General features: G+C 54.5%; 7 protein-coding genes across 7 annotated transcripts; 3 read left to right on the top strand and 4 right to left on the bottom strand.

Annotated features, from left to right (window-relative positions):
- Positions 1-6732: 6732 nt before the first annotated feature.
- On the bottom strand, positions 6733-8134 carry BBK36DRAFT_1134972 (hypothetical protein). Its single transcript, XM_024892488.1, is given in 5 exon segments — positions 6733-6849; positions 6865-7169; positions 7239-7286; positions 7331-7953; positions 8078-8134. The coding sequence occupies 4 exon segments, from the start codon at positions 8124-8126 to the stop codon at positions 6876-6878; spliced, it is 1014 nt and encodes a 337-aa protein (XP_024750640.1). The 5' UTR covers positions 8127-8134; the 3' UTR covers positions 6733-6849; positions 6865-6875.
- Positions 8135-9063: 929 nt separating this feature from the next.
- BBK36DRAFT_1134971 (hypothetical protein) lies at positions 9064-11566 on the bottom strand. Its single transcript, XM_024892487.1, has 2 exons — positions 11247-11566; positions 9064-11130 (listed from the first exon to the last, which is right to left on the bottom strand). The coding sequence occupies exons 1-2, from the start codon at positions 11508-11510 to the stop codon at positions 9472-9474; spliced, it is 1923 nt and encodes a 640-aa protein (XP_024750639.1). The 5' UTR covers positions 11511-11566; the 3' UTR covers positions 9064-9471.
- Positions 11567-15269: 3703 nt separating this feature from the next.
- Positions 15270-16112, bottom strand: BBK36DRAFT_1134970 (ribosomal protein L37ae). The gene is made up of 4 exons (XM_024892486.1): positions 16068-16112; positions 15988-16005; positions 15565-15729; positions 15270-15459 (listed from the first exon to the last, which is right to left on the bottom strand). Exons 1-4 carry the CDS (start codon positions 16097-16099, stop codon positions 15396-15398), a joined length of 279 nt encoding a protein of 92 aa, XP_024750638.1. The 5' UTR covers positions 16100-16112; the 3' UTR covers positions 15270-15395.
- A 615-nt stretch (positions 16113-16727) lies between these two features.
- On the top strand, positions 16728-18259 carry BBK36DRAFT_1115702 (hypothetical protein; the record flags this gene model as incomplete). Its single annotated transcript, XM_024890158.1, has 5 exons — positions 16728-16782; positions 16844-16987; positions 17071-17419; positions 17479-18044; positions 18102-18259. 5 exons carry the CDS (start codon positions 16728-16730, stop codon positions 18257-18259), a joined length of 1272 nt encoding a protein of 423 aa, XP_024750637.1.
- Positions 18260-19271: 1012 nt separating this feature from the next.
- BBK36DRAFT_1139970 (DUF155-domain-containing protein) lies at positions 19272-21045 on the top strand (the record flags this gene model as incomplete). The annotated part of the gene is made up of 3 exons (XM_024893342.1): positions 19272-20450; positions 20523-20874; positions 20969-21045. The coding sequence occupies 3 exons, from the start codon at positions 19272-19274 to the stop codon at positions 21043-21045; spliced, it is 1608 nt and encodes a 535-aa protein (XP_024750636.1).
- A 670-nt stretch (positions 21046-21715) lies between these two features.
- Positions 21716-22863, bottom strand: BBK36DRAFT_1196201 (hypothetical protein; the record flags this gene model as incomplete). The annotated part of the gene is made up of 2 exons (XM_024896931.1): positions 22563-22863; positions 21716-22363 (listed from the first exon to the last, which is right to left on the bottom strand). The coding sequence occupies exons 1-2, from the start codon at positions 22848-22850 to the stop codon at positions 21716-21718; spliced, it is 936 nt and encodes a 311-aa protein (XP_024750635.1). The 5' UTR covers positions 22851-22863.
- A 1707-nt stretch (positions 22864-24570) lies between these two features.
- BBK36DRAFT_51656 (T-complex protein 1) lies at positions 24571-26361 on the top strand (the record flags this gene model as incomplete). Its single annotated transcript, XM_024898195.1, has 2 exons — positions 24571-24629; positions 24786-26361. 2 exons carry the CDS (start codon positions 24571-24573, stop codon positions 26359-26361), a joined length of 1635 nt encoding a protein of 544 aa, XP_024750634.1.
- Positions 26362-26512: the final 151 nt, after the last annotated feature.

Genomic DNA, 26512 nt, shown 5'->3' with positions numbered 1-26512 from the left:
CGTCTCGCTTAATGTCCCTAAAGCCTCGCTAGCGCGCACCAAGCGGGGCCCTCGTCCCCCATTTTCCAAAGCTGGGAGCGCATCGATCACTGGCTGGATCCAGGCACGAGTCTCGTGTACTTGCGCTTGCCGTTACATCCATCATGATGCTATGGTAGAGTGTACCTTGTCCACGCCGTGGTAGTAGCTGTCACTCCCGACTCGTGAGCCTTTGCCTTCTTCCATGTTCTTGTACCTTGTAGCAAGAGCAGCAAGAACAAATGTCGCGTTGGCCTTCATTTTGTCTGTCTCTCCTGCGCGATTAGCCGCGGCTCGTACGGAGCAAACAAAGGTGTTGCTTGGCCAGGTCAGGTCGACAAGCAAGGTACTCGTACAGGCACCGTGGAATCTCGCTGCATGGAAGTGCATCTCAAGATGCGGCAGTATGCCGGCTGAAATGCTGCTGCTGCCCATTGGAGGTCAGAGAGCAACTGAGCCCAGCCCGGCAGCTTTCAGGCAGCACGCCACGCTTCTTACGGGTTCGAAAACAAACCATCTTGACAGGGCGCGTCAGAATCTCGATGCAACCACTGTGCTGCAACGTGCTGATTGTGACGCAGCCAGCTGCTATCGATGTATCAGCCGCCGCTATCAAGTGCCACTGCAGCTGCGCAGTTGGGATGGCGCTGGCGCACTTGGGACGATCAGGATGCAGATTTGTCGCCGATATATGCGAGCGATTCTTGAAGACACAACAAACAGTGATGACGGATATTACAGTGCTGATGTCCACGATGGCAACGGCCTGTGGACGAGGGCATGGAGAAGTCGGCGGCGCTATCGTGAGCGCAGCAAACAGAACAGGCCAGATGCTGACCCCGGCAAATGTCGGATCCTTCATACCTGCCTATCCATGTTCCAAGCTTCCTTTTGTTCCTTCTCCCTTCCATGCAAAGTACACAACTTGTACGTATCTAGTAACTATCGACTAGAGCTGCGTTGGCTGCGACGCGCTCGGCAGTCTGACGGGTACGATGAAGAGTCACCGGCTTCCGGCTTCAGGCAACGACCAAGAAGATGGGCTCCCAGATGATGTGGTCTGTTTGTTCCTCCAATGAAGGCAGCAGCAGGATGGGAAACCATTGTCCACTCTTCCTCGAGTGTCATTCTCCTCCCACGTAGCACAAGGCACCCTGTATAATCTTCTCAAACGCGCCGCCCCTGACATGGCATGTCGCAAAATTTTTCCTCCTTCAAGACAAGAAATGGCCCGGGTTGGTTGGGTGCAGGCCAGATCTGGCTTGTCCAGATCGACCCGTTTGGCCGTAATCTAAAATTGCCGTGAGACGCTATTGTCCCTGCTGCGCAGCAGTGGTTGGTCCGACACACGCCAGCGATCCCCAGCTTGTTTGACTCGCGGTCACTTGGTTTCTGCAATTCGACCCGCCCATGACGATCCGTTATGCACGATTGTCCGTCATGGCCTGGCGTCGCGTGCGATGGTGTTACTATCGTGAAGACGCAAGCGGAGATGAAGGAGGAATGAGAGTGAGCGGTTGAGCGAGTACAACCTAAATGGTACCTTTACTCGCAGTTTACTACAGTTTGTTGCCGTGTGTCGTGTCGTTAGTCGACGTCAGTATCCTCGGATCTGAATACTACGTCGGTGCCCTGTGCCAGCTGTGAACTTACAAGGGTAGCTCCCGCACTGCGATGTTGCTTCGCAATACCTCTGCAGTTTCCAGGCTGTTATATGGTGCAGCCAGCTTTCATTTTCAGTGATTACCCACGCTCTTTGAGCAGGGACTATGGAGGCATCGGACTGCCTTGATAGTATTCATGATCGAGCTTCGCTGCGACATTGATGCGGCTCATACGTAAGTAATGAGCATGAAGTTTACGTGTTGGGTGTCTCGTAATAAATCCTACATTTCTCCAAGGCCAATTCATCTCAAGTATAAGACGATTACGCCCCAGAGCCTCAAGAGAACCAAATAGAGTCAGAAGAGAGCTGCTGCTCATGATATTTCCCGTGATCAATCGCTGAGCTGTAGGGTAGACCCACGAGAACCTGCAGACGCCAACAGCGCCGAGGCACATGTACATGTACCTGCACAGTTCGACACCTGATATTTTAGGCGCTACTCTCAGATGGGCTGGTGCAACGCGACTCCAGCAAGTCTCTGCGTTAAGGTAATCGCGGGCCGGACAAAGACGCGTCGCATCGCATATCACAACTTCTGCCCTCTGCTGAATTTGCGCAACCCGCGGCAGAAAAGCCCAAGCCTGCAGCTCTCTGGCCTCTCGGATGTCGCGCATCGGCGCCCGCGCTGCCGACCATGTATATCAAGCAAATCATCATCCAAGGCTTCAAAAGGTGCCGCAGCGCAACCCCGCCATTGTTTATGAGAGAGAGAGAGAGAGACAGAGAGAGCCCGTGTGCTGACGGACCCTGAACAGCTACAAGGACCAGACGGTCATCGAGCCCTTCTCCCCCAAGACCAACGTCATCGTCGGCCGCAATGGATCCGGAAAGAGTAACTTCTTCGCGGCGATGCGCTTCGTCCTCAGCGACGCATACACGCAGATGAGCCGTGAAGAGCGCCAGGGTCTTCTCCACGAAGGCTCGGGCTCAGCCGTCATGTCGGCGTATGTCGAGATCATCTTTGACAACAGCGACGACCGATTCCCGACCGGAGGCAAGGAAGTCGTGCTGCGACGCACCATCGGCCTGAAGAAGGACGAATACTCCGTCGACCGCAAGGTCGTGACCAAGACAGATGTCACAAACCTGCTGGAGGCGGCAGGCTTCTCACGCTCTAACCCGTACTATATTGTCCCCCAGGGTCGCGTCACCGCTTTGACAAACATGAAGGAGTCTGAGCGGTTGAACTTGCTCAAGGAAGTTGCGGGTACGCAAGTCTACGAAGCCCGCCGCGCCGAGTCCCTCAAGATCATGACGGAGACGAACAACAAGCGAGAAAAGATTGACGAACTTCTCGAGTATATCAAAGAGAGATTGGCAGAGCTCGAAGAGGAAAAGGAAGAGCTGCGAAGCTTCCAGGAAAAGGACCGAGAGAGGAGATGTCTGGAATACGCCTACCACCACCGAGAGCAAACTACGGTCCAGCAGGCCCTCGAAGAAATCGACAATGCCAGACAAGACGGCCTGGAAAGCACAGATTCGAGCCGCGCGCAGTTCCTGGCAGGAGAAAAGGCAATCTCCAAGATCGACGCCGAAATCCACAAGCTGCAGAGAGAGCTGGAGCTTCTGCAGATTGACCGACGCCAGCAGGAAGAGGATAGACGTGACAATGCGAAGCTGCTGGCCAAGGTGGAGCTCAAGGTGAAGAACCTGAGGGAAGGACAGTCTGCGCTGGAACAAGCCCGAGCGCAGCATGCATCTGAACTTGCCTCTGTGCAGAAAGAAATCAAGACCAAGGAAAAAGACCTGGCCCAGCTCCTCCCCCAATACAACGAGGCAAAGAAGCAAGAAGATGAAGCCAGGAGGCAGCTGGATGCTCTCGAGGCGTCGCGATCACGCCTCTTTGCAAAGCAGAGCCGCGGCTCCAGGTTCAAGAACAGGGCTGAGCGCGATGCCTGGCTCAAGCAAGAAATCCAGGAACTCAACCTGACCATCAGCACCCAGAAAGCAAACAAGCTGGATGCTGACGAGGAGGTGACCAGAATCCAGAGCGCAATCGAGCAGGGCGAGAGAGAGGTTGCAGAACTGCGCTCGCGTTTGGCCAACTGGAGTGGCGACAGGGGCGAGGTCGTGGACCAAGCCGCCCGGGCCCGCGCGACGCTGGACAAGTTGAACGACGAACGAAAGCTGATCCGCCGAGAGGACGACAAACTGAACTCGGTCATCTCCAACGCCCGGCAAGAGAAGGAGCAGGCTGAGCGAGAATTGGCCCAGGCAGTGGATGGGGCTACCGCTCGCGGTTTGGCTACCATTCGCCGGCTGAAGCAGGAACAGGATATTCCCGGCGCCTACGGGACGCTGGCAGATCTGCTGGATGTCAGCGATGCATATCGACTGCCCGTCGAGCAGATTGCCGGCGCCAGCTTGTTCCACTATGTCGTGGACAACGCCGACACTGCTACCTATCTCGCGGACACCATGTACAAGCAGCACGGTGGCCGAGTCACGTTCATGCCGCTGGCCCAGCTCCGCCCTCGCAAAGTGAACTTTCCAAACTCCAATGACGCAGTCCCCCTTCTGAACAAGATCAAGTACGACGCCAAGTTTGAGAAGGCCTTCCAGCAGGTTTTCGGAAAGGTCGTTGTATGCCCCAACCTTGCTGTGGCTGCGCAGTATGCCAGGAGTCACGGAGTGGATGGTATCACCGCAGAAGGTGACACTACCAACAAGCGAGGTGCCATGACCGGAGGTTATATCGACCCCCGAAAGTCACGCCTGGAAGCCGTGCAGGCTGCTAACAAATGGAGGGAGGAGTACGAGCGGCTGACTGAACAGTCTCGCAACATTCGGAGACAGATCGAGCTCAAGGATCAGGAGATTACGGCTGCAATGTCTGAAGTTCAGAAGCTCGAGCAGAGGCTCCGACAGGCTGAAGACGGCTTCGAGCCGCTCAAGCACGAGCTTCGAAGCAGGTCAGCCCACATTGAAAACGAGAGGAACCGTCTCGAGGCGGCTATCAGGAGGCGAGATGCGGTCGAAAAGAACATGAATGGATTCTTGGAGGAAGTTGCAGCTCACGAGGCCGAATTGGGCACCGAATTCAAGAAGACGCTTACAGCCGCCGAGGAGCGCGAGCTCGAAGGATCAAGCCGCGCAGTCCAGGAGTTGCAGAAGCAGTGGAACGAGCTTAGCAACACGCGCAGAGGCCTGGAAAGACAGAAGCAGCTGCTGGAGATTGACCTGCGGCAAAATCTTCAAATGAAGCTGGACCAGCTCAACAGCCAGGCCTTTGAGAACTCAGCGGTTGGTGGTGCGTCCGGTGGCCTTAAGGAGGCCGAGAGAGAGTTGAAGAAGGCGCAGAAGGCTCTGAAGGCTGTCGAGGCCGACTTGAGCCAGACCGAGGCTCAGATTGACGAGCTCAACTCTCGCCTGGAACAGCTCGAGTCTGAAAAACTCCACCGTGAGCAGACCCAGCTGGAAATCTCCCAGAGAATCGAGAAACAACAGAAGAGGATGGAGAAGACGCTGCAGCGAAAAGCTCTGTTGACCGCTCAGGCTGCGGAATGCGCCAAGAACATTCGGGAGCTGGGAGTCTTGCCCGAGGAGGCCTTCGACAAGTACGAGAATATGCAGGCCAACACGGTAAGTCTTTGCATCGCCCTGTTTCTCTGTCTCTCCTGGTAAAGACGGAAGCCAACTAACTGTTCACTAGATTGCGTCAAAACTGAAAAGGGTCAACGAGGCACTGAAAAAGTACAAACACGTCAACAAAAAGGCCTTTGAACAGTACAACAATTTTACAACGCAGCAAGAGCAGTTGATGAAGCGCCGGAAAGAGCTGGATGATTCCCAAGGCTCCATCGAAGAGCTCGTGGAGCACCTCGACCGGCGGAAGGACGAGGCCATTGAGCGTACCTTCAAGCAGGTGTCCAAGGAGTTTACCACCATCTTCAGCAAGCTTGTGCCGGCCGGCCACGGCCGTCTGGTCATCCAGAGGAAGACAGATCGTCGTCAGGAACCCGAGGAATCAGACGAAGAGGCACGGGGCAGTGTCGAGAACTACATTGGTGTTGGTATCAGCGTCTCTTTCAACTCGAAGCATCTCGATGAGCAGCAAAAGATTCAGCAGCTCAGTGGTGGTCAAAAGAGTAAGTCCACAGTGCAGGCAGACCCCAAACTTATCTGTTGATTGCTAACCGCGTGCTCACTTTCTAGGTTTGTGCGCTCTCTGCCTCATCTTTGCGCTGCAGCAAACCGAAAGCAGCCCCATGGTCATCTTTGACGAGGTCGACGCCAATTTGGACGCGCAGTACCGAACCGCCGTTGCCTCGCTGCTCGAGTCCATCTCCAACGAGGCCGGCACGCAGTTCATTTGCACCACTTTCCGACCCGAGATTGTTCATATTGCAGACAAGTGCTACGGCGTCACGTTCCGTAACAAGACGAGTTCGATCAACTGCGTCAGCACGGAGGATGCCCTCAACTTTGTCGAGGGCCAGGCCAAGCCAAACTAAGCCCGGGTCATGAAACAAGTACGGTTAACGCTGGTTGAGGCTGAACATAGGACTACCGTAGCGGGTATATGACAACTGTGGAATATCGGAAAGCGGAAAGCGGACAGCGGAGTACAGGCGTTGGGAACAAGCGGTCACCCATGTGCTTTTTTTCTTCTTCTTTTCTTTCTGGAAGGCCGGTTAACGATTGCTGTCACTTTGTATGAACTTTGTATGAAGGGAACGATGCTGGCTAAATTGGGGCAAGATTTAAAAAAAAACGAGAATTGGGCGTGATATAGTAGCTCCGTTTGATACCAGACTCTCTGTATCAAGTTTGAGGTGGAGGAGGCTTGACGCGGGGGGAAATCATATCACCAATGTTTTGGCCGTCATTGCCCTTCTGATGCTCGGGATTGTTTCTCGTTGTTTGTGCACATGGTCCGAGATCAAGTGATACGAAGTAGGGGCCTATGATGACAACGGGAGAGATATGGAAGCCGGCTCAGAGAATTGTAGACTAAGATATCTCGGGGTCTCTTTTCGAGTTCATGTACTTTGAACGGCGGTCGACTTCACAATCCAAGAGATATTGAAACAAAGGCCTGTGAATATACACATCCATCAGCCGCCGCAAAGCATTGTATAATAAGGTACATTATACAAATCCCTAATGTTACAAGTCCCCCATCCATTCATCATCTTTTTATATGTATGTTATATCATCACACCCAAACCACCCCCTACCCTTTCTCTTTTTACCTGTCAGCCATCATATTCCTCACCCCCTTAAAGTACTCGGGCGCAAGCTCCTTCTCCAGCTCCTCCCGCGTCAGCCACTTAAAGTCCGTGTAGCCAAACGGGTTGCCCTTGAGGTCCGCCTGGCCGGCCATGATGCGGCCCTTGAGGAAGAAGGTCTTGCGGCCCCTCTTCTGGACGGTTCCGTCGGCGCCGAGGACGGGCTCCTGGACGAGGTGCGCGACGGGGACGCGGCCGACGAGCCATGTGTTCATGTTGACGCCCGCGGCTTGGTCGAGCACTCTCTTTGCGGCCTGTTATATTTCACACAAATTAGCCATGACCTCCTCACCCAAGTAAGCAGGCCAGAAAAAAATATTTACCTCGTGAAGATTCTCATCCTGCAAGACATCAGCCGGGAACCCCCACCCCTCCGATAAAGCGTCCTCTCCATCTGCCGATCCAGCCTCCTGACATCCCCCTTGCGGTCCGCCTCCGAGATCCTCTCCGCAGGCCTCTCGACGGGCACCACGTCCTCGGGCGCAATCACCTCGGCGTCGTCGCTCACCCTCGGCGCCGCGTCCCGCAGCAGGCTCTCGAGCACCGTCTCGCGCGCGCTCAGCGGGTCGCCGACGCGCAGCTCGTCGTCCCACGCGCGCGAGCTCTTGCCGTGGTACGTGCCCAGCTCCTTGGCGACGGTGCCGCCGCGCTCCTGCACCTTGATGCTCCAGTCGAGCTGGGCCGCCGTGTCGGGCTTGAAGTATATGCTCGTGATGAAGGGCGTGTTGAGGCGCTCCTCCAGGCGCTTCTGGTAGAAGAAGAAGGCGTTCTCGAACGGGTGCAGCGTCCGCGTCAGGAGCGGCGGCCGCGTGAGGATGAGGCCGGAGCGGATGTCGTACGGGTACGGCGTCGTCGTCGTCGTCGTCGTCGTCTTGGTGGAGGTCGTCGCCGTAGCCGGCGGAGGAGAAGGCGTGCTGGAAACGGCTGCTTCTGTCGTCGTGGTGGCGGCGGCTGCAGAGTAGAAGCGGGGAGATGCTGCTATTGCTGCTGCTGTCCCTGCGCTGTATGTGGTTGCGCATCGGGAGCACAGCGTGGATGCTGTTGTATATGCGGGCATCTTGGGTCAGTTTCTTCTGGTTCTTTCTCTCTCTCTCGTGTGAAATGCCATTGCCCGCCCCAATTGGCGGCCGCAGAGGTCGACTACTGCTGGGAATTGACTCACATGAGAAGATGCCGCGAACGGCTCTGCTGCCTCTACTTGAGGCTGCCATCATGGCGGTATTCTGCTGCTCGCAGACAACAAGAAATGCCGAGCCAAAAACCACCCGAAACTCTTTTGACCGCGATGTCTTGCACCTCGAACTTTTTTGGTGGCCTGGTTCTTCCGTCCAGCGGCGGTACGTACCTCAACCCCACCAAGCACCTGGGAAACCACTGCAACTGGAACTTCTTAAACTGCGTGAGTTACATAATCGAGCAACTTCAGTTGCTGAATGCAGCTCATCTTTTCTGTCCCCTCCCTTACCTTAGGTAAGCGCAAAAAGCTCTGCCACCAGGCTGGTCCAATTCTGCTGCCTCAGGCCACACAAATCTTCTGTCATAGTATTTCCCATAACACCCCTTCCCTCTTCTTTCTTCCTTTTTTTCCCTTTTCCTCTTCTCTTCAAGGCACCATTTCCTTATCGTCAAGACCTTGCTGTTCCACCTCCACAGCGTCCTGATCATTTTTCGTGTGCCGAGAGAGAGTATTGCAGTCTTTTTCGCTAGCGGCACCTTCTTCAAACTTTTCCCACTGGGTTCTGTTAGATAGATACTGCTTACATTCCTTCCCCCCAGTCTTCGCCTTGTTGTTGTTGTTGTTTTGCCGACTTTTGAATTGACATCCTCGTCACCCGTGGAAAAAAAAAAAGCCCCGCTCCCTTTCTGCGCCTTTTTGCCTCGTTACTCGTTCCTCCTGCGATTTTCCATAGTGTTTTTCCGACCTCGCCCTTTTGTGACCATGAAACATCCACTTTCATCCTTTTTTTCGTTTCTTACGTTCAATGCTTTCCATAACCCGTGATAGCGAATCGAATAGAAAAAAAATCCAATATTCATCGGTACTACTCTACCAAGACCGCAATCTTCTCCATCACCGGCCAAATGCAGACAAGATGGCGTCAAATCTCATCAGAGGTGTTACCGGCCAGGGGTTTTCGTGTGAAAATTGCCGGTAAAGCTCCTCTTGAGTCGTCAGACCTGTTGGCTAAGATCTCTTCATTCAGGTGCACAATCTCTGGCCACGAACGCTGCATTCGGACATCGAAACCATTCGAACTGTTCTTTCAGCTACCTAGCTCTAAAGCCCTAGTATCCGCCCACAGAAAGGCAAGAGACATGTATGACCAGTACGATACATATTCAAAGCACGACTCGCAATGCGCTGTAGCATGGGCGACAGGCGCCACCAGTATGACAAGAACTGCAAAACAAAATACCCGACTCCTATTACACCTCGGTGTCCCTAACTAAAATGCACGTTGCCGTCAATGAGGCTGGGGGTATCAAACCATGATGTGGACCGTCGACAAAAGCCTTGAAACGCCAGACCAAATGCTTATTGCTGTGCACCCGTGATCAGGCTTGCAGTTCGGAGATTGCTCGGGCCACCTCCTGGGTGACCCTCCTCTCCCAGGTTTGTCGTCGAGATTCGTCATCGAGTGAGGACGCGTCCTTCACTTCGTCGTAAAGCTTTCGTGAGATATCACGGTTGATTGTCGCATATTGTTCCACCGTCAACTTCTGGGCCCGCCAGTGCGGTCTCAGGGCGTTGCGGACAATGTCATTGACGCTCTTCTTCTCCTCCGTCGTCATTGTGTGTCTCGTCGAGTTATCATCGCCACCGCGCGTCGGACTCGACTCTGGAGACATCTCGTGGGCACGCCGAGGCCGAGGCTGGCGAAGTTCAAGGGGCCGACTCTCGAGACTGTTCTCGGGTCGGCCGCCGTTTCGAGGCTCCGGCTTGATGGGAGGCGCTTCCGAGTCGCTGTGGTCGCTGCTGCTAAATCGGGTGGGCGAGTAATTAGCAGGCGGGTATACCGGTTCGATGTGCGTGCTGAGAGACAGGGTTGGGGACGACGGACGTCCATTGAGATTGGGCAAGGGAGGTGGTGTTATTGAAAGAGCCCGGGGACTGCTGAACGCGGAGGGTGATGGGGAGAGAGCTGGCGATGATGCCTCGTGGAAAGGGCGCCAACCAGAGGTCACACCGGATGCCTCGTCTTCGGAGTGAATGTTTGGCTCCAGCTCTTTGAGCAGGGAAGACACGACCAGGGTCGGCTCACTCTCATCTCGGCCGGCGCTGCTGACATTGTTGCTTCTTGAGGAAGTTCCGTTTGGCAGTCTTGCCGAGGACGGACCGGCGGCTGTCGGGTGTGTAGTTGCTGCAGAGCCTTCGCCGTGCGTGGGGAGTCGTCGGGTTCGAGGACGCTTGAGCTTTCTCTCGGGTTCTTGGGCGGGTTGTTCGATGGGCGAGGCCGTCGCAGACCGGGCCTTTCTCTTGCGAGTGCTGGGACTGGAAGCCTCGACCTCCCGAGCTCGGTCCAATGCTCCCCAGGCGCGCCTCTCGTCCCGCGTCTCCTCGACAGGTGGTGGTGGGGGGTGAAGGCGTTCGCTAATCTGTGGCGGTATGTTGCTTGCGAAGGAGTCTTGCACGCCAAGCCGCTGTGCAATGCTGATTCGCTGTTGCCACCGCTGCAGCTCCCGTCGATCCAGCTGCTGGAACCTGCGGAAACGCTCGAGATCCTCGTCTTCGTCGTCATGGTTATCGAGGTCGAGCTCGCTCATCTCGTAGAAGCGACCAGAGAACTGCCCCCAAGCGCCCTGCCACTCAATGTTGCGCGCTTGGCGGCGTGCCCGCCTGAGACGAGCACGGGTGCGAACGTGGTAGCCTCGATGGGCTCGAGTCGTTGAACGCCGAGCGCCTGAAGGTGCACGGTCTGTCTCTGCGGCAGCTTCCGACTCTAGCTGCTCCTCACTTGGCTGGTTCAGATGGGCACATTCCATGCAGAACCAGTCACCCTCGGGGATGTGGTCGAGGCCGATGCAGTGCGTGTGGTAGGCTGCATCGCAGCCGTCGCAGAGGAGGAGGATATCCTCTCGCTCTGCCGAGTTGCAGATGGGGCATGGATTGGATTCTTCTTCCTCTTCTTCTGGGTTCTCCCCAAGCCACTGCTGCACATCGAACTCGGCAACCTGCTTTTTGTCCTCGACTTCGTAGGTGGAAATGGCGATGCCTGTAGATTTACCAGCCTGATTAGCAGCTGCATCGATGTCATTTGTGAAAAACCCCCCCCGCGTTGTGTCGACAGGGAGGGAAAACAGAGGGGTTGCGAGAGCTATAGGTACTTACCGTCTACGCCGTTGTAGACTTTGACAGAGTGAAATGGATTGCGGCAAATGGGGCAGGTGTTGGTCTTTTGGGCCCAGGACCGGATGCAGGTATCGTGGATGATGTGATCGCAGCCATCGAGGGCGGCTACGATGTCGAGGCAGCTGGACTCGCCCTCAACGGCCTCAGCAATGGGATCTGCGGCGGAGTCGACGGCGCCGTCAGTCGAGGCCGAGGGGCGCGGCAGCGGATCCAAACATATGATGCACTGGTCAGGCTCAGACATGATGCCGGTCGTGGTGATGGCCGCCAGGAAATGATGGAAACATGTAAAATGACAACAAAGTCAACGATGCCCGATGGAGCAGAAAAAATTCAAGGTGTCTTGGAAGACGTGGGAAAAGACGGGTGTTGTGGCGTTGTGCCGCGGCGAGAGAAACTGGGTTCTTGGTACGGAAGGCTAATATGACGGATGCTGTTAGTGGTTGAGGTGGGCGAGCTGGTTGCACGGGTAAGAAGGGTTGGAGAAGAGAGGAAGAAAGATGGCGGCGCGCACAGCCAGGAAGAAGGCGAGTGAGGCGAGGTACGTACAGTAAATCGTAGCCGGAGAATAGCCTGTGAGGGTCGATAGCAAACGGCCGTGAACCTTGCTGGCTGCCTTTTTTTTTCCCTCCTCTACTGCAAAGGCAATTTTTTTTTCTTGCAAAGGCGCTGTTGAGTGACGAGACAAGACAAGACACCAAGAGAGATTCGGATTGCAAGAGGGAGAGTTCAGCTAAGAGACAGCCCAGAAAAGGCGGGCTCTGGCAAACTGGAGGCTAGCGCTTGGCCTGGCCTGTTAGGGGTCTGGGGCGGGGCCAATCGGCGAGTCACAGCGCTCGCGGCGCCACGCCTGTCAATGGAACCGCTGTTGGACGCTGGGGAAAAGGTGGCGGAAGATTGATGGTGGACGATACAGAGAGAGACGGAGTCAGTAGAGGCGAGGGGAATCTTCTCGGCATGGGCGTGAGAGCGGGTGGGCGAGAGTTGAATAGGAAGTGAGTGTGAGTGAGTGAGTGAGCCGGGTCGGGGCAACTCCGTGCGCTATCGTCGGCTGTGCGTACTGGGAAGTACTGGAGTGTTGGAGAACTTGAAGTTGGAGAAGAGAAGCGGTAGGATCAACAAGGCGAAGTAGTGATGCGTGAGCGTTTGGGCTACCACTTGAAGAGCGCAGGGAGAAGTACCTTGGATCTTTGGGAGTGTCTTGGAGTGGCTTTGATCACGTCTTGCTCTTCCTTTTTTTTTTCTGCCGCGTCCTACCGCAGACTTGAAGATTCTGTGAGTTGAACCTTGAGAGGTACCAGCAGGTACTTGAGCACTAACGATTTCGGGTACCGCCACAGGTCATCTCTTTTAAGTGTGAATCTACGACGCCATGCAGAGGTAAGAAGCGAGGCCTCTCTCTGCCTCGTGGCGGACGTCACACCTCGTATCAGCCATCAATCGTTCGGCACCGAAGCGATCCAACGTGCTCAATATGCTACCTTAGGTAAGGTAGGCAACTACCTCGGGAGTTTGAGAGGCTTAAAAGTCCAATCAGGGAAGATGTTGGACCTTTCTGGGATGCAATGCTAGACTTTGGTGCCTGCAGAGGACAAGAGCTGGCACGAGGTTCTAAGATTTTGTTTGGCGGGCACGGTGTTGCAGATACACTTTCAGGCAAGACCGACCTCTACCTTGGTAGGTATCTACAGTAGTAGCATCCCGTAGCGGAAACGGAAAACCCAAGGGAAAATAAGGTAGTAAGGTAGTACAGGTACTAATAGTACCTTACTGACCCGTGGACCTTGCGAGGGGAGAGGAGAAAAGATTGCGCGCGATATGAGGTACTCTGCAGGTACTCTCGACGAGGAGACTTGGTACGAAGTCGACGTACGGCTGGTTCCAGGTACAGTGCTCCGAAATGTCCGCCATCGTCGTCAACCGGCACATTCCTGCGCTCCTTGCAGTTCTCCTTGGGCGGGACAGTAATATCTTACACACTGGCATATGAATCATACACAGTTGATACTAAGCGAGCGGAAACTCATACCCATTGCCTTGTATAAGGCCCGGTTCAGCTCGTTAACAAAGGTACCGTGTCGTTATACTCGAAATGGTGTTGAGGCGGAAGAAGACAGAATGAAGATGAGGTATCCCAAGACAGAGAGCGACGAACTTCGCAGAGGTACCTTTGAAGTACACACACACATCACGGGCGATGATGCCTGCGAAATGGGCTCCATCGCCAATCTCACGTGCCGCGGCCTGCAACCTCGTGGGTGACGGAACATGACGGCGCAGCAATTGGTCCTAGAGGGACGCGGCCACAAGGGGTGCTTTGCTGCTGGGCTGACCTGACCACAGTGCTGCTACTGCTGCTAGTCTGCCGGATGCCGTGAAGCTGCATGGCGGAATGCATCTCTGATGAATCGTGATGCTGAGGTGATGGTAGCTTCGTGCTACCTGGGTACCTTTCGAGCGCAAAGTGGTACAGGTAGGGCGGCGTGTGGAGAGGTGCCATATCACAAGGTGCTACACGGATGGAACATTACATATTTCGTTCGGAGTGCATATCGAGATGGACGGAAGAAAGAGAGGGAGGCAGAGGAAAAAAGAGGCTGGCTGATTTTGAAGGCATGGAATGCAATGTGGACAGACCAAAGGTGCTTCTGGTGAGCGAGAATCGGGTTCAGTCAGGGGGGCCGGGGGGAGGAAGCTGAAAGGGCCAAGCGGGGTGTTAGGAGGGGGATTCGACGGGGTGATGAATGCTGGGACGATTTGGGCCCTCCCGATGCCCTCTCTTTCGGTATTACGAGTACGTCGAGTTGAGGAACGAGCTAAGAAAGACCTTGGAATATCGCATTTTGTATGCGATGCCATGAGCTACTAGTACTGGCATGTGAAAGCCAAAGGACGGCATACATGAGAAGAAAATTATATATCTGCATCAGCAAATGGGAAGTTCGCCAAATTGTTATGGAAAATGGAAGAAGAGACAGATATTGTTCGCAGAGCAAGAGAAGGCACTTTACGCGTGCCCCCATCCGCACATGCAAGGAACCAGACCTGCATTTGTCACTTGACGGGCCTTGACTGACTGGACTGGCCCCTCATCTCCCTCGACGATTCTCTGCTGGAAGGGGCGTAATATCACAGCTACCTTGGATAACTTGCAGCACACGATGCTGTTTGTCTTTCGTAATATTACGATTACTGATGGTGCGTCCGTGGCATAGAATGACAAGGCGTTCAGCATGAACGCAAAGAAACAAGTTTCGAGCCGAGCAAAAGGAAGCATAGCTTGTGGACCTCCCGTAATCATTTGATGCAGACCCAGGTATGAGACACTTGCATTGGACCGAGAAGCGCTGTGCCGCTTTCTTGTCCCGAAACCCCACTCATCCTTTTTTCGCTGTCCGGGTCGTCATTGATCCCATGAGCTGTGATTTGCGAATGGATACGAGCGAGGCAGAGCACCGTGCCAGTAACTTTATGAAGTCTTCAGGTACCCGTGTCAACGATATTGTTGCCCTCAGTGACCGGTCTCGGGGCACAGCTGATTGAACCGCGGATCGTGAAAGAGGAGTATATTTCTCTGGGTTCCGGCACGATTACCTCGCCCGAGATCAAATTCTCACGCTTGGGGGTTCACGTGTTGTGACCAAGTGATCAAGTACATGCCGCTCGGTTACGGGTACCGTCATGCTGCAGACGGCACTGCCTTACCAACCAGTAACCCAAGGTTGCTTCCATGGCCGCAATGGAAAGCCAAATGCATACAGTGGAAAAGTGCCGCAGAGCGAATCCTCGTGACCCTAAGACAGCGCTGCCTGATGGATTGACTCACTGCTCCTCGATCTGCGACACATGGCCGTTCAAGTCCGACTCACGCAATTTCTGACCACCTCATTTTCCTTCACCAAGCGCTGGGATCGATGATGGTACCATGTTATTCTCGGTTCGGGTGTCCGGAGATAATGCAGTTCCCATTTTTTGGTTTCATTGCCTATCGACCGGTGTCTATGACCAAAGATCGAGCGTCGACGTCCATTTTTCGTCAACTCGTAGTGTATGCACGCAAACAATGTCCCCCATACACCAGACCGAAAAAGCAAAGCCGAATCCTTCACCGTTTTACCAAGAAAACACCTTAAACCTCAGCAATCTCCCTCAATCGTCGCAGAGTTGATCGCATGGCAGCGGCAGCGGGTGTGCTGTTGAGACGGAAAAAACAAGGTCAGTAACAGATCGCTTCGCGGGGGAGCTCGTGAGAAGCTTTCGAGAGAAAGCGCTGCGTGGGTTTGTGTGGGCGGACGTACGCAACAGTGTAGGCACCGCCAGCAATGGTTCGGTTGCAGGCACGGCAGTTCCAGATACCGACAGACTTTCTTCGGACGGTGGTCTTTCCGCAGAAGGTGCAGGTGTACTTGGCGTGCTGTGTGATTTCCATCTTCTTCACCTGCTTTCGCAGGGAGGCACCGTAACTAAAGCCATCGTATTAGTTGCCAGTCGATTCTGAGATTGCCAATCCGATTTTGATATTCGAGGTCCCGAGTTATGTCGCATCCAGATCTTGTGAGTTGCCATAAGACGCCGTCATGGACGCTGCCAGTGATCATAGCTGGCGTTTCTTTTTTCAAGTATCGAAGAAGCCGTGGAGATGCAATTGGAGACTCGTTCGTCGGACTCGGGATCGGTATATCGAGATGGGATTGGAGGCGGATGTGCTTTTCAAGACTCACCGGGTACCATATTTACCGCTGGAGAGAAAGTTAGCAATTGTCGACTTGGTTCATCTGTTCCTTCGTGAGAGTATACGTACGTCACGCCGACCTTCTTGGTGCGCTTGGTCATCTTGACGGATTTGTGGTAGGGATGGGGATGTTTGGATGCTTGACTTCGGTTGGAGGCTGCTCTCGCGAAAATGTGCTGGAAAGCTGGAGTTGTGATTTTCCTTAGGGCACGCACGTGAGCGATGGGCCAAGCGAAGCCCCACCACCGGTTTCTTCCACAATGTGGTTATCGATAAGTCTTTGGCCTGCCACGTGACTGATCATTGACATGTACTCTCGTACCTTTCCCACCACTGTCCGCAGCCACTCTTGTGTGTTCGGATGGGGAATACTAGCGGCAAGCGGGCATTGGCCATGAGCGAATGGTTTCATCAGTCAATCGTTTGCGACCACTTGCAAGCGGTTTTGCAGGCTGTAGGTATCATCGATCAATGTCATAGCATCACTGTGTTTACCGAGCAGAGTTAACCAACGTAATCCGAGTATAACTCTACTGCTAGGGGACTCTGCACAGCGTACGTAGTTGGTAGACAGAAGCCTCATGAACACGCTCGTTCCTCCATCTGCATCGATTCTTTGGCCCTGCCAGGAACCTCCCCCCTGATTGTGTGATTCAGCCCACTGGACGTGCCACCTAAGCGTTGCAAGGACACAGTCCTCAGGCCTGCAACAGAACGCTTGACCTCATAATGCCGTTTAAGAAGCACAACCGCCAGTATGACTTGGTCGTCTTCGGGGCCACCGGTATGTGATCTCGAATTTGGGGGGGGAATGTGATGCACGGCGATGCTCATGCGCATCGTAGGTTACACCGGCCGCTTGGCAGCTGAGTACATCACCGCCAACTTCCCGGTCAATGCGAAGTGGGCAATTGCAGGCCGTTCCGAGTCGAAGCTCCAGGCAGTCGCTGAAGACTGCAAGAAGCTGAATCCGGACAGGGACCCGCCAGGTTTGTCTACAGCCATTGCCTCTAGCCCGCTCGTTATAACATAGCATATTTTCCAAGGGCACTTTTGATAACTCGATGAACAGCAATTGAAATGGCGAGTGTGGACGATGATGAGCAAATGAGCGCGTTGGTGAAGAGGACATTCGTCTTGATAACGACCGTCGGCCCGTACAGCGCTCATGGAGAGCATGCTGTAAGAGCATGCGCTGAAGCCGGTACACACTACCTTGACATTACTGGCGAGAGTCCCTGGACGTATAAGATGATCAGCAAGTATGAAAAGTCTGCCAGAGAGAGCGGTGCCATTCTTATTCCCCAGATGGGCTTGGAGTCTGCTCCGGCAGATCTCTGCACGTGGGCTTTGGCCAACACGCTTCGAAAGCAGATGGATGTCAAGACGAGAGACGTCACAATCTCGATTCACAACTTGCGGTTCGTTGGATCTCCCTTCCTCTCCCTTTCGGGCGTGCATACTGAATGCTTTGACATAGAGCGGCCCCATCCGGAGGCACTATATCGACTGTCCTCACTCTATTTGACCACTTCACCGTGAGTGAGCTGGCAGAGGCTGGAAAGCCCTTTACACACTCGCCTGTGCCACACCCAAATGAGCCAAAAAGACCCAGCGTTTCCATCCAGCAAAAGATCCTTGGTGTTCACTACGTGCCTAATCTGGGAACCGTCACCACTGCTCTTACCAATACTCCCGACCAGGCAGTAGTAGAACGCTCATGGGGACTCCTGTCGGTCATCCCCTCCCGGAAGGACGAGTTCTATGGACCGAACTTTCACTGGGCAGAATGCCACAGGGCTCGCAATTGGTTCCACGGAGTAATAATTCATCTGGCAATCGTCATTGGCGTGTTGCTGGTTGCTACGGGGCGGCCTGTCAGGGCGGTTCTCCGAAGAATCGTTCCAGAAGCTGGCACAGGACCCTCTAGAGACGAGATGGAGAAAGAAGAGGTCGAGTGGCGTGGCATAGCAAATCCCGATACGGAGACGCCGACTGATAAGCAGGCCTTTTGTCGAGCTTGGTACAAGGGCAGCATGTATGCATGTAAGTGGAACATATCGATCCGTCTGCTGAGTCTTCAACCTCCTGACTTGTTTACAGTAACGGCCATGTTTTGCTGTGAGGGCGCTCGGACAATTCTGGAAGATGACCTTGGGTTAGACGGAGGCTTTTATACGCCCTGCTGCCTTGGGCAAGGCCTGGTTGACCGGGCCCATGATGGCGGTTTCAGGATGGAGACGCGAATACAGGACAAATGAGCGTCAGCTGCCATGTGTCTGTACTGGAATTGTCTGCGAGGAAGCAGCCAGCATGAATCCATGTATAGCCAATGCTTTTACAAATGTCACGAAAGCATCTGTGTGGTCTGAAAGTGAGTGCTTGGGAAACGCACTGAATTGGATCAGCTATTGGCAGTATTTAAGGTGCCTCTGCCCGAAGGTTGTGCTTTCATAAGATAAGCCGCGGTTCGAGTTGTTCGCACGCTCTGGCGCTGTAAATACATACCTTACTTGCAGCTGAGGCTGTAAGTTCGCTGTCGAAAGAAGATTTGCCGTATAAATGAGCACAGCACTCTGGAAGTCTACATGATGATTCTGCCTCTGACAAACCACTGCTTCATCTAGATACCTTAGATATGAGTGAATGGATGGTTTCTTGTGTGCATCTTCATGTGCAAGAGAAGAGGTACTTAAGCTTTCCATGTATTGTTGCAGTCCCGCCATGTACAGGTAGGTATTGCCCGTTTGCTCATGTTTCCGTCCCAGATCCTGCACGAAGCTCTAGTGGGGCGCTCAGTTTAGTTTCATAGCAGACGTGCTCCAGTCTCTGCCAATCAGCGTGGCTGAAATGCCTGCCAAAGCCTCCAAACCTTCTGGATTGCTTCTGATTACATAACACACGCAGTATGGCCTCATTCCCGAGTGGGCCTAGACCGTTTCTCCCCCGAACCGGCTTGGGAAAATTGGACTGAACTCCGTCATCGAACAGCAATTGCTGGGCAACTGCACTTCTCGCGGCTTTGCACAAACTTCATCACGGCTATCCCTTCCTCACCGACTCAATCGCTCTCCAATGCCGTCTGTCTTTCCAATGTCGAAGCGATAATACCCCCTTGAGTAGCAGTCTGTCACTTTTCTTGTGCCTGTCAAACACCCGTCTCGCCAATAGAACGCCATCTCCCGGCGTCATTGCTCAGAAGAGCGGCAGCCCTTGATTTGGCTCCAAGTCTCCCACTCCAGAGCCCCCAGTTCCTAGCTGCCGGCACTCGAGATGGATTCTTCCGATACTGCGAACCATGGCGCTGCAGAGACGACTCCCCTGCTACCTTCGTCCGACGCCTCTCGGCCGAAGCCCACACGAACCGTGACCTTTAGCGCGAACCCCGTCAGCCGAACCATCGAGCCCGAGCCTCAGCGGTTACCAAGGAGCCATGCCTCCCATAACGTAAACAATCAAGCCGGCGGTAGTGCTGTCGCCGGCCCGCCGATGCTGGCGGCCTTGAACAACAAGCTTCGCAGGCGGAATAGTCAGGGGTTTATGCCCGTTGCGTCGGCACAGGGGCTACCCAAGATTGGCCCACAAAGAAGCACCAAGAAGACGGAGAAGCTGAAGCTGCTGCCGAATCTAGATCTAGGAGAAGAGAATGAAGACGAAGAAAGCGGGAGGGATGTCTACGCCCAGTATACCCGGATCAAAGACCCGACGGCGCGAAGAGATGCTGCACGGCTTGGAAAGGCGGACCGAGATCGACTGCCGCGCGTGACCGCGTACTGTACCGCAAATCGCTACGAGATGGACGGGCTCATGAGGTTCCTCAAAGGACGAGGCAAGACTCGCGGCGCGAACCCCAAGCTCATCGACGAGTGTATCTACACGCCCTACATGTACGGCAAAAGTCATCGACACCATGAGGTGCCCGAGCGTAATCATGGCACTACAGAGCATACCCCTGAACGACGGCACTCCACAGGGAGCGAACTAATGGACGGCGAGGCTGAGAGAGATCATTTCAGATCTCTGCATAACGATAACCGAGAAGACTCTGGCTACGGCGAGGGCCTCATGATTGACCAAGGTCTTGGTCGAGAGGAGGCTGGCGAACTTCCTAGCGAAGAGCTGTTAGGTCCCTCTATGCCTGAGCATACATCCATGAAGGACTCCGTACCGGACTTTGATATCCAGATCCACACGCCAGAAGTCTTTTTGTTTGACTATGGCGTGGTGGTCATCTGGGGCATGACCGAGGCGCAAGAGGCCAAGTTCTTGAAAGATATTGCCAAGTTCGAGCTAGAGAAGCTGGCTCCTGATGATGTCGAGACGGAGCAGTTCAACTTTTATTACACCAGGGAATACCAGGCGCGGATTTATAACGACTTTATCACGCTGAGAGACAAGAACAATTACATGACCAAGCTCGCCATTTCCCATGCTTTGGCACAGAGCGTCAAGGTACGATGGACTTGATGTGACAATGAAATGGGCGGTGTAGTAAAGCGTGCGGTTGACTAATGGGATTCCTAGACTTCTCTTTTCGAAGAACTCATCGCTTCTACTATCGAGACCTGCAAGGACATTCCGACTCAGATCGCCCTGACGGGTAAAATCAATTTGAACCGGAAGCAGATCAACATGCAAATCGGAGAGCTCTTCATCCTGAGAATCAACATCCATCTCAACGGCTCCGTGCTGGATACTCCGGAGCTCTTCTGGGTCGAACCCCAGCTGGAGCCCCTTTATCAAGCCGCCAGGAGCTATCTAGAGATGGATCAACGAGTCGGCCTGGTCACGGAGCGGTTGGATGTCATTGCTGATTTGCTGGCGGTTTTGAAAGATCAGCTAACGCACGGCCACGGTGAAATGCTGGAATGGATTGGTATGTTTCACTCTACGCCTTTGCACACACTACTTTCCCTTGTTCTTTTTTTCTGGCGGCGCGGATTCAGTGGGTTGCTGACCAGCTTGTTTAGTTATCATTCTGATTGCCATGGAAATCCTGGTGGCCGCGATCAATATTGTAGTCGACTTGTACGCAGGGGAGATCTGAATGAAGTTAATGGTCCAGAGGATTCGCGCCGTCATTGTTGGGAACAAATGAAGTTCATGGGATTTGCGTAAAGGAGAATCGGAGTTTCCTTTCTTTTTTCCTCTTCTTTTTCTGTTCTTTTCCTTTCTTTTTACCATACCTTGGGTATTTGGTCTGATTTGTCGAGCGAATGGCATCACGGGAGGTGAGCGGCGTCAATGGCTGGGAAGAAATCCAAGTCTGATATAGTTACCTTTTTTTCTTTTCTACGATTGGAATGAAAGCGCAACAGGCTCATCATATTCTTGACATCTATTGATTTCTCCTCTTGATTCTCGAGAACTAGGCATATCGTGAGAAAAGGTGAAGATTATTGAAAGGTCTATTCGCCGTGATTTCAATTCAGGGGGGGAGACTTGGCCTGGCTACCTTGTATACATTGTCCACCCCGATTGTTTCCAGATTACAAATGTCTCGTACAGTTACTGTGGAAAAAATAGAAGGAAAAGAAGAAGCAAAGGAAGACTTGACTGCCAAAGCAAAAAAGACCCCGAAATCAAAAACCTCTCTGTGTCCTGTTGCCGAAAAAAAAAAAAAAAAAAAGGAAAGTAAACGCCTTCCGCACATGTCTGCCGTCTGCCGTCTCCCGTCCCGACACGCAGCCTCCGTTGCGTAGCCGGCTCCTCATTTTCTAATCTTTCTCATCATCGCCGTCCTTATCCTGCGTCTCCTGGTCCTCCGTGTCATAGTTGCTCATCTCAACATCTTCATCATGGGCTTCAGTCTTCTCAGCTTCTGGCTCAGGGTCTGCGTCACCCTCTGCCTCAGCCTCAGGGTCGGCCTCAGTGTCGGCCTCAGCCTTGGGGCTGTTCTTCTTGGGGCTGTCGTTGTTTTCAGCCTCAGCAGCGGCCTTGTCCTCTTCCTCCTGCTGTGCCTTGCTCAGCTGGTCGGCCTTGGCCTGCCACTCTTCCCTCTCGGCTTCTGGCAATTCCTCCCAGTCACGCTTGAGTTCCTCGTCGATGTTCACCTCGGCCTCGTCCTTGTCGTCCCTCTCCTTGGCCTCGAGCACAGGCCGAGCCTCCTCGCAGTACAGTTCAAAAGGGGTCTTGCTTGCTTGAGGAGACTTGGCCACGCCGTTGGGGCGCGAGCGCTTGGCCTGGCTGTTGGACTCGGAGGCAGGGGACGTGGGTTCCTTGGCGGAGCCAGCCTTGGCGTCGGCGTCGGCATCAGCGTCCGCGGGGGCGTTGGATTTCCGGTGGCCCTTCTTAATGCGTAGCGGCTTATCCTTGGGCTTTCGGGGGTTAGCATTCGACTCATTGGGGATATCGAAGGAGGTTGCCTATTGTCGTTGCACTCAAATATCAACACTGAAAAAAGGTTTGGGGGGGAGACGGGGGCGAAAGGGGAGCAGCAGCAACGCGCGAGAGAGTCAAAAAAGAAGCCAGAAGAATCACGTCTGGCCAGGCCGGATGGCGCAGCGTAAAGACCGAAAAAAAAAGAAGTAGAAAAGACTGAATGAAGTTTGCTAGGAGGCATACCGTAGGAGGCGGGCTGGGGCTGCCTTCAGAATCTTCGACGTTTGTGCTGGTGCGCTTAGCCAGCTGCTCAAGCAAGAAGGCCCGTTCTATCCTCAGCTTCTCGACCTGGCGCTTTATGCGGGCGAGGCGGAGGCGGGCAGCGTCGTTGGCATCTTCGACCTCGTTGGTGCGGTTCTTGAGCTGGACGCACTTCCGGCGATAGGCTTCCTCGACAGAGGGCGGCAGCGTCGACGGCACGCTGGCTGGCTCAGTGTTAGCCTCGGAGACCAGTTTTCTCTTGGAAGGCATCGTTGGCGCGGTTCGTCGAGGATGAAGGAGGAATTGGGAGCCGAGAGGCGCGGGTTCGAATCGCCGTGAAGGAGTGTTGTGGTGGGAGGGCGTAAAAAGCTGCGAGGCAATGGAGCGAGGCGTGGGCGGATGCGATGGCGATGGCGCCTCGTTTATTTTCCGAGCAGCGGATGACGATGACCTCGCAATCGCAAAAGTGACGCGGCGCGGCAAATGGCGGAGCGATGCGATGCGGACGAGACGGCCGAGAGGGAGGATTGGACGTTGTTGAAGGGAGGAAGGGGAAGAGGAAGCAGAAAAGAAGCTGGAAGGCTTAGGACTCACAAGGCTGGGGCGCCATGATCCGATGATAAAAGTCGAGGTACTTGCACGTTATCCGAGGGCGATGCGCTTCAGGCTGCAGTGGGCAGTTCCAATGGACGTCTCAGCAGCCACTGCAATGCGCAAATGTACAAGTACCTCTGGCTGGGTCAAGGCAAACAGCCACGGAATGTAGGCAGTACAATGAGGCACGAGCGAGCACAGCGCCAAACAAAGCGGACCTGCGCGAGAGGGAGCGAACGAGAGGAAAAAAACGCTCCACAAGGCGCGGGTTAACGCGTGCGATAGCGATACGGGAGGAGTTGGGACGCTTGGCTTGTAAGTGAAGGGGAGGGACGAGACAGAGCCTGAATCAACAATTGATGGTAAAAGAATGAAGAAAACAAAAAGCCATGAAATAGGAACGAGACGAGCAACGCAAGAACAGAGCCTCGGAGGCCGTGATGACTGCAGCAAAACTATATTTCCATCTAATAATCGGCCTTTCTATGGGGGGGTGAGATGCAAGAGGAGAAAGAAGAAAGAGGCGGAAGAGGATCAAATGAGACAGACATCGGGACATGGTTGGAGGTCCTCCGGGTTTGTTTGGGCTCAATGCCGCGAGGCTGCGGTTCAGCGGGCGCTTCAGCTGCGAGCCTCCACTAACGGCTGCTGGAGCTGGACAGGGACGGCGCTGTGCTGGGATTAAGCGGTTACTCAGCAGCCTGTACTGTCCAATGAAGTGCTGGACAGGTCAGCATCATGGGTTCGAAGACGGCTGTTAGTCTCTACCAATTCTGTTGTATGTGGAGGATCGATGAAGGTGTTGCTAGTAGCTGAGTCTGATGATGTGGTTTATTTCTGCCTTTAGCAGCAGTCTCTTGAATTTCATGGAACCCGTCACGATCAAGACTGAGGTGGTCGTCTGTGTCAAGGTACCGCTAGCAGCTACAAGTACTATACTTGCAGCTGAACTCTTTACCACTTCTCGCTAGGTACTAATTCAGCTATTAAGCCAATTGCCCTTCAAGACGGTTCAACCTGATGCAGTACAGCTCCTATGTAGATTGTCAATTTGAGAAGAAGTACAACATGTCCCATCTGTAGCAGCTCGAGGTGCAATAGAATACAAGCATCATAACCCCTATTTTCGGCCTCTTCCATGCACTGCTAGAACCGGGCCATGGAGGGGCAGCTTCCGCTGGCGGGCGGATTAACACCCTTTCCTCGCCAGACGCCGCCTTGATTGGCCAAGCACCACAAAAAGTTGCCCCAGGCTGCCAGCAACTCACGACCCCCCAAGATTTTCCCAAGGAGCTCCAAAAGGGTTGGAAAACGAACCCATCGTCAACATTGCGTGTCTGGGCGAGGATACGGATTTGATCTTGATCTACTGTCCCGGTTTCAGTCTCTACCCGCCATGTCTCTCAACATCCCCAACGCGCCCAACGCGGGCCTCTTCAAGAAGGGCTACAACAGGTGAGTTGCTTGCTTCAACCCCGCCATCCATCCAAATGCCACACAGAGATATACCAGATGCACAAGAAGAACAAACACACAGGGCATTGTCCGCCACATCTGCCACCTGCAAGCCTCAAGATAGAGCACACGCTGACCCAACGCCTCGTCCACCAGCTACGACGCAGAAGATGGCGCCGTGCTGCGGAATATCGACGCCTGCCGAGCCATCACCTCCACCGTCCAGACGTCGCTGGGCCCCTACGGCCGCAACAAGGTCGTCATCAACCACCTGCAGAAGATGATCCTCACCTCCGACGCCGCCACCATCCTCCGCGAGCTCGACGTCGTCCATCCCGCCGCCAAGCTGCTCGTCATGGCCTCCCAGCAGCAGGAGGCTGAGATGGGCGACGCCACAAACCTCGTCATCGTCCTGGCCGGAGAGCTGCTGCGCAAGGCCGAGGACCTGCTGCGGATGGGCCTCAAGACGTCCGACATCGTCATCGGCTACGAAAAGGCGCAGAAGATTGCCCTGGAGACGCTCGAGGAGCTCGCCGTCGACAAGGTGGGCGAGATCCAGAACCAGGCCGAGCTGAGCAAGGCCCTGCGGACCGTCATCGCCAGCAAGCAGAACGGAAACGAGGACTTCCTGTCAAAGCTCGTGGCCGAGGCCGTGCTGGCCGTGCTGCCCAAGAACCCCGCCAACTTCAACGTCGACAACATCCGAGTGGTCAAGATCATGGGCGGCAGCCTGGACCAGAGCAGGGTCGTCAAGGGCATGGTCTTTCCCAAGGAGCCGGATGGGTCGATCAAGAAGGCCAGCCGCGCCAAGGTCGGCGTCTTCACCTGCCCCATCGACACGAGCCAGACAGAGACCAAGGGCACCGTGCTGCTGCACAACGCAAAGGAGATGATGGACTTCACCAAGGGCGAGGAGGCACAGCTGGAGAAGGCAATCAAGGAGCTCTACGACTCGGGCCTGCGCGTCGTCGTCTGCGGCGACCGCATCGGCGACCTGGCCTCGCACTACCTCAACCGCTTCGGCATCCTCTACATCCGCATCCTCAGCAAGTTTGAGCTGCGAAGAATCTGCCGCGTCGTCGGCGCCACGCCCCTGGCTCGGCTGGGTGCCCCCATGCCCGACGAGATGGGCAGCATCGACGTTGTTGAGACGCTTGAGATTGGCGGCGACCGAGTCACCGTCTTCAGGCAAGAGGACGAAGTCACGCGCACCGCTACGCTGGTCCTTCGTGGTGCCACGCAGAACCACCTCGACGACATTGAGCGAGCGGTCGACGACGGCGTCAACGTTGTCAAGGCCATCACCAAGGACCCCAGGCTGGTGCCCGGCGCCGGTGCCGCGGAGATTTCACTGAGCGCCAAGATCCAGGCGCAGGGTGAGAAGACGCCTGGCCTGAGCCAGTACGCCATCAAGAAGTACGGCGAGGCCTTTGAGGTCATTCCCCGCACCCTGGCCGAGAGCTGCGGTCTGGATGCCACCGAGGTTCTCAGCACGCTGTACGCTGCTCACCACAAGAGCGAGAGCGGCGATGCCGGTGTCGACGTGGAGAACGAGGAGGGCAACGGAGTGTTGAACGCCACCAAGGAGGGCATTCTCGACCTGCTGGCGTCCAAGAGCTGGGCCATCAACCTCGCCACAGAGGCTGCCCGCACGGTCCTGTCAGTCGACCAGATTATCGTGGCGAGACAGGCTGGAGGGCCGAAGCCTCCTGGTCCCAACCCTGTAAGTTGAAGCTGATTCTGGGCCCCCTTTGATGATGATGTCCTTTGCTAACTATCATTTACAGAACTGGGATGAGGACTGAAGGAACAGAAGTTGAAGTGGGTTGAGAGGAGGCATAAAAGCATAGATATCCCGGACCATGTTGAGGCAGGCTATGTAA

The sequence above is a fragment of the Trichoderma citrinoviride genome (genome assembly GCF_003025115.1).
Source record: "Trichoderma citrinoviride strain TUCIM 6016 unplaced genomic scaffold BBK36scaffold_5, whole genome shotgun sequence".
NCBI lineage: Eukaryota > Fungi > Ascomycota > Sordariomycetes > Hypocreales > Hypocreaceae > Trichoderma > Trichoderma citrinoviride.
The sequence above is the reverse complement of the archived record's forward strand: the minus strand, read 5'-3'. Positions and strand labels throughout refer to the sequence as shown.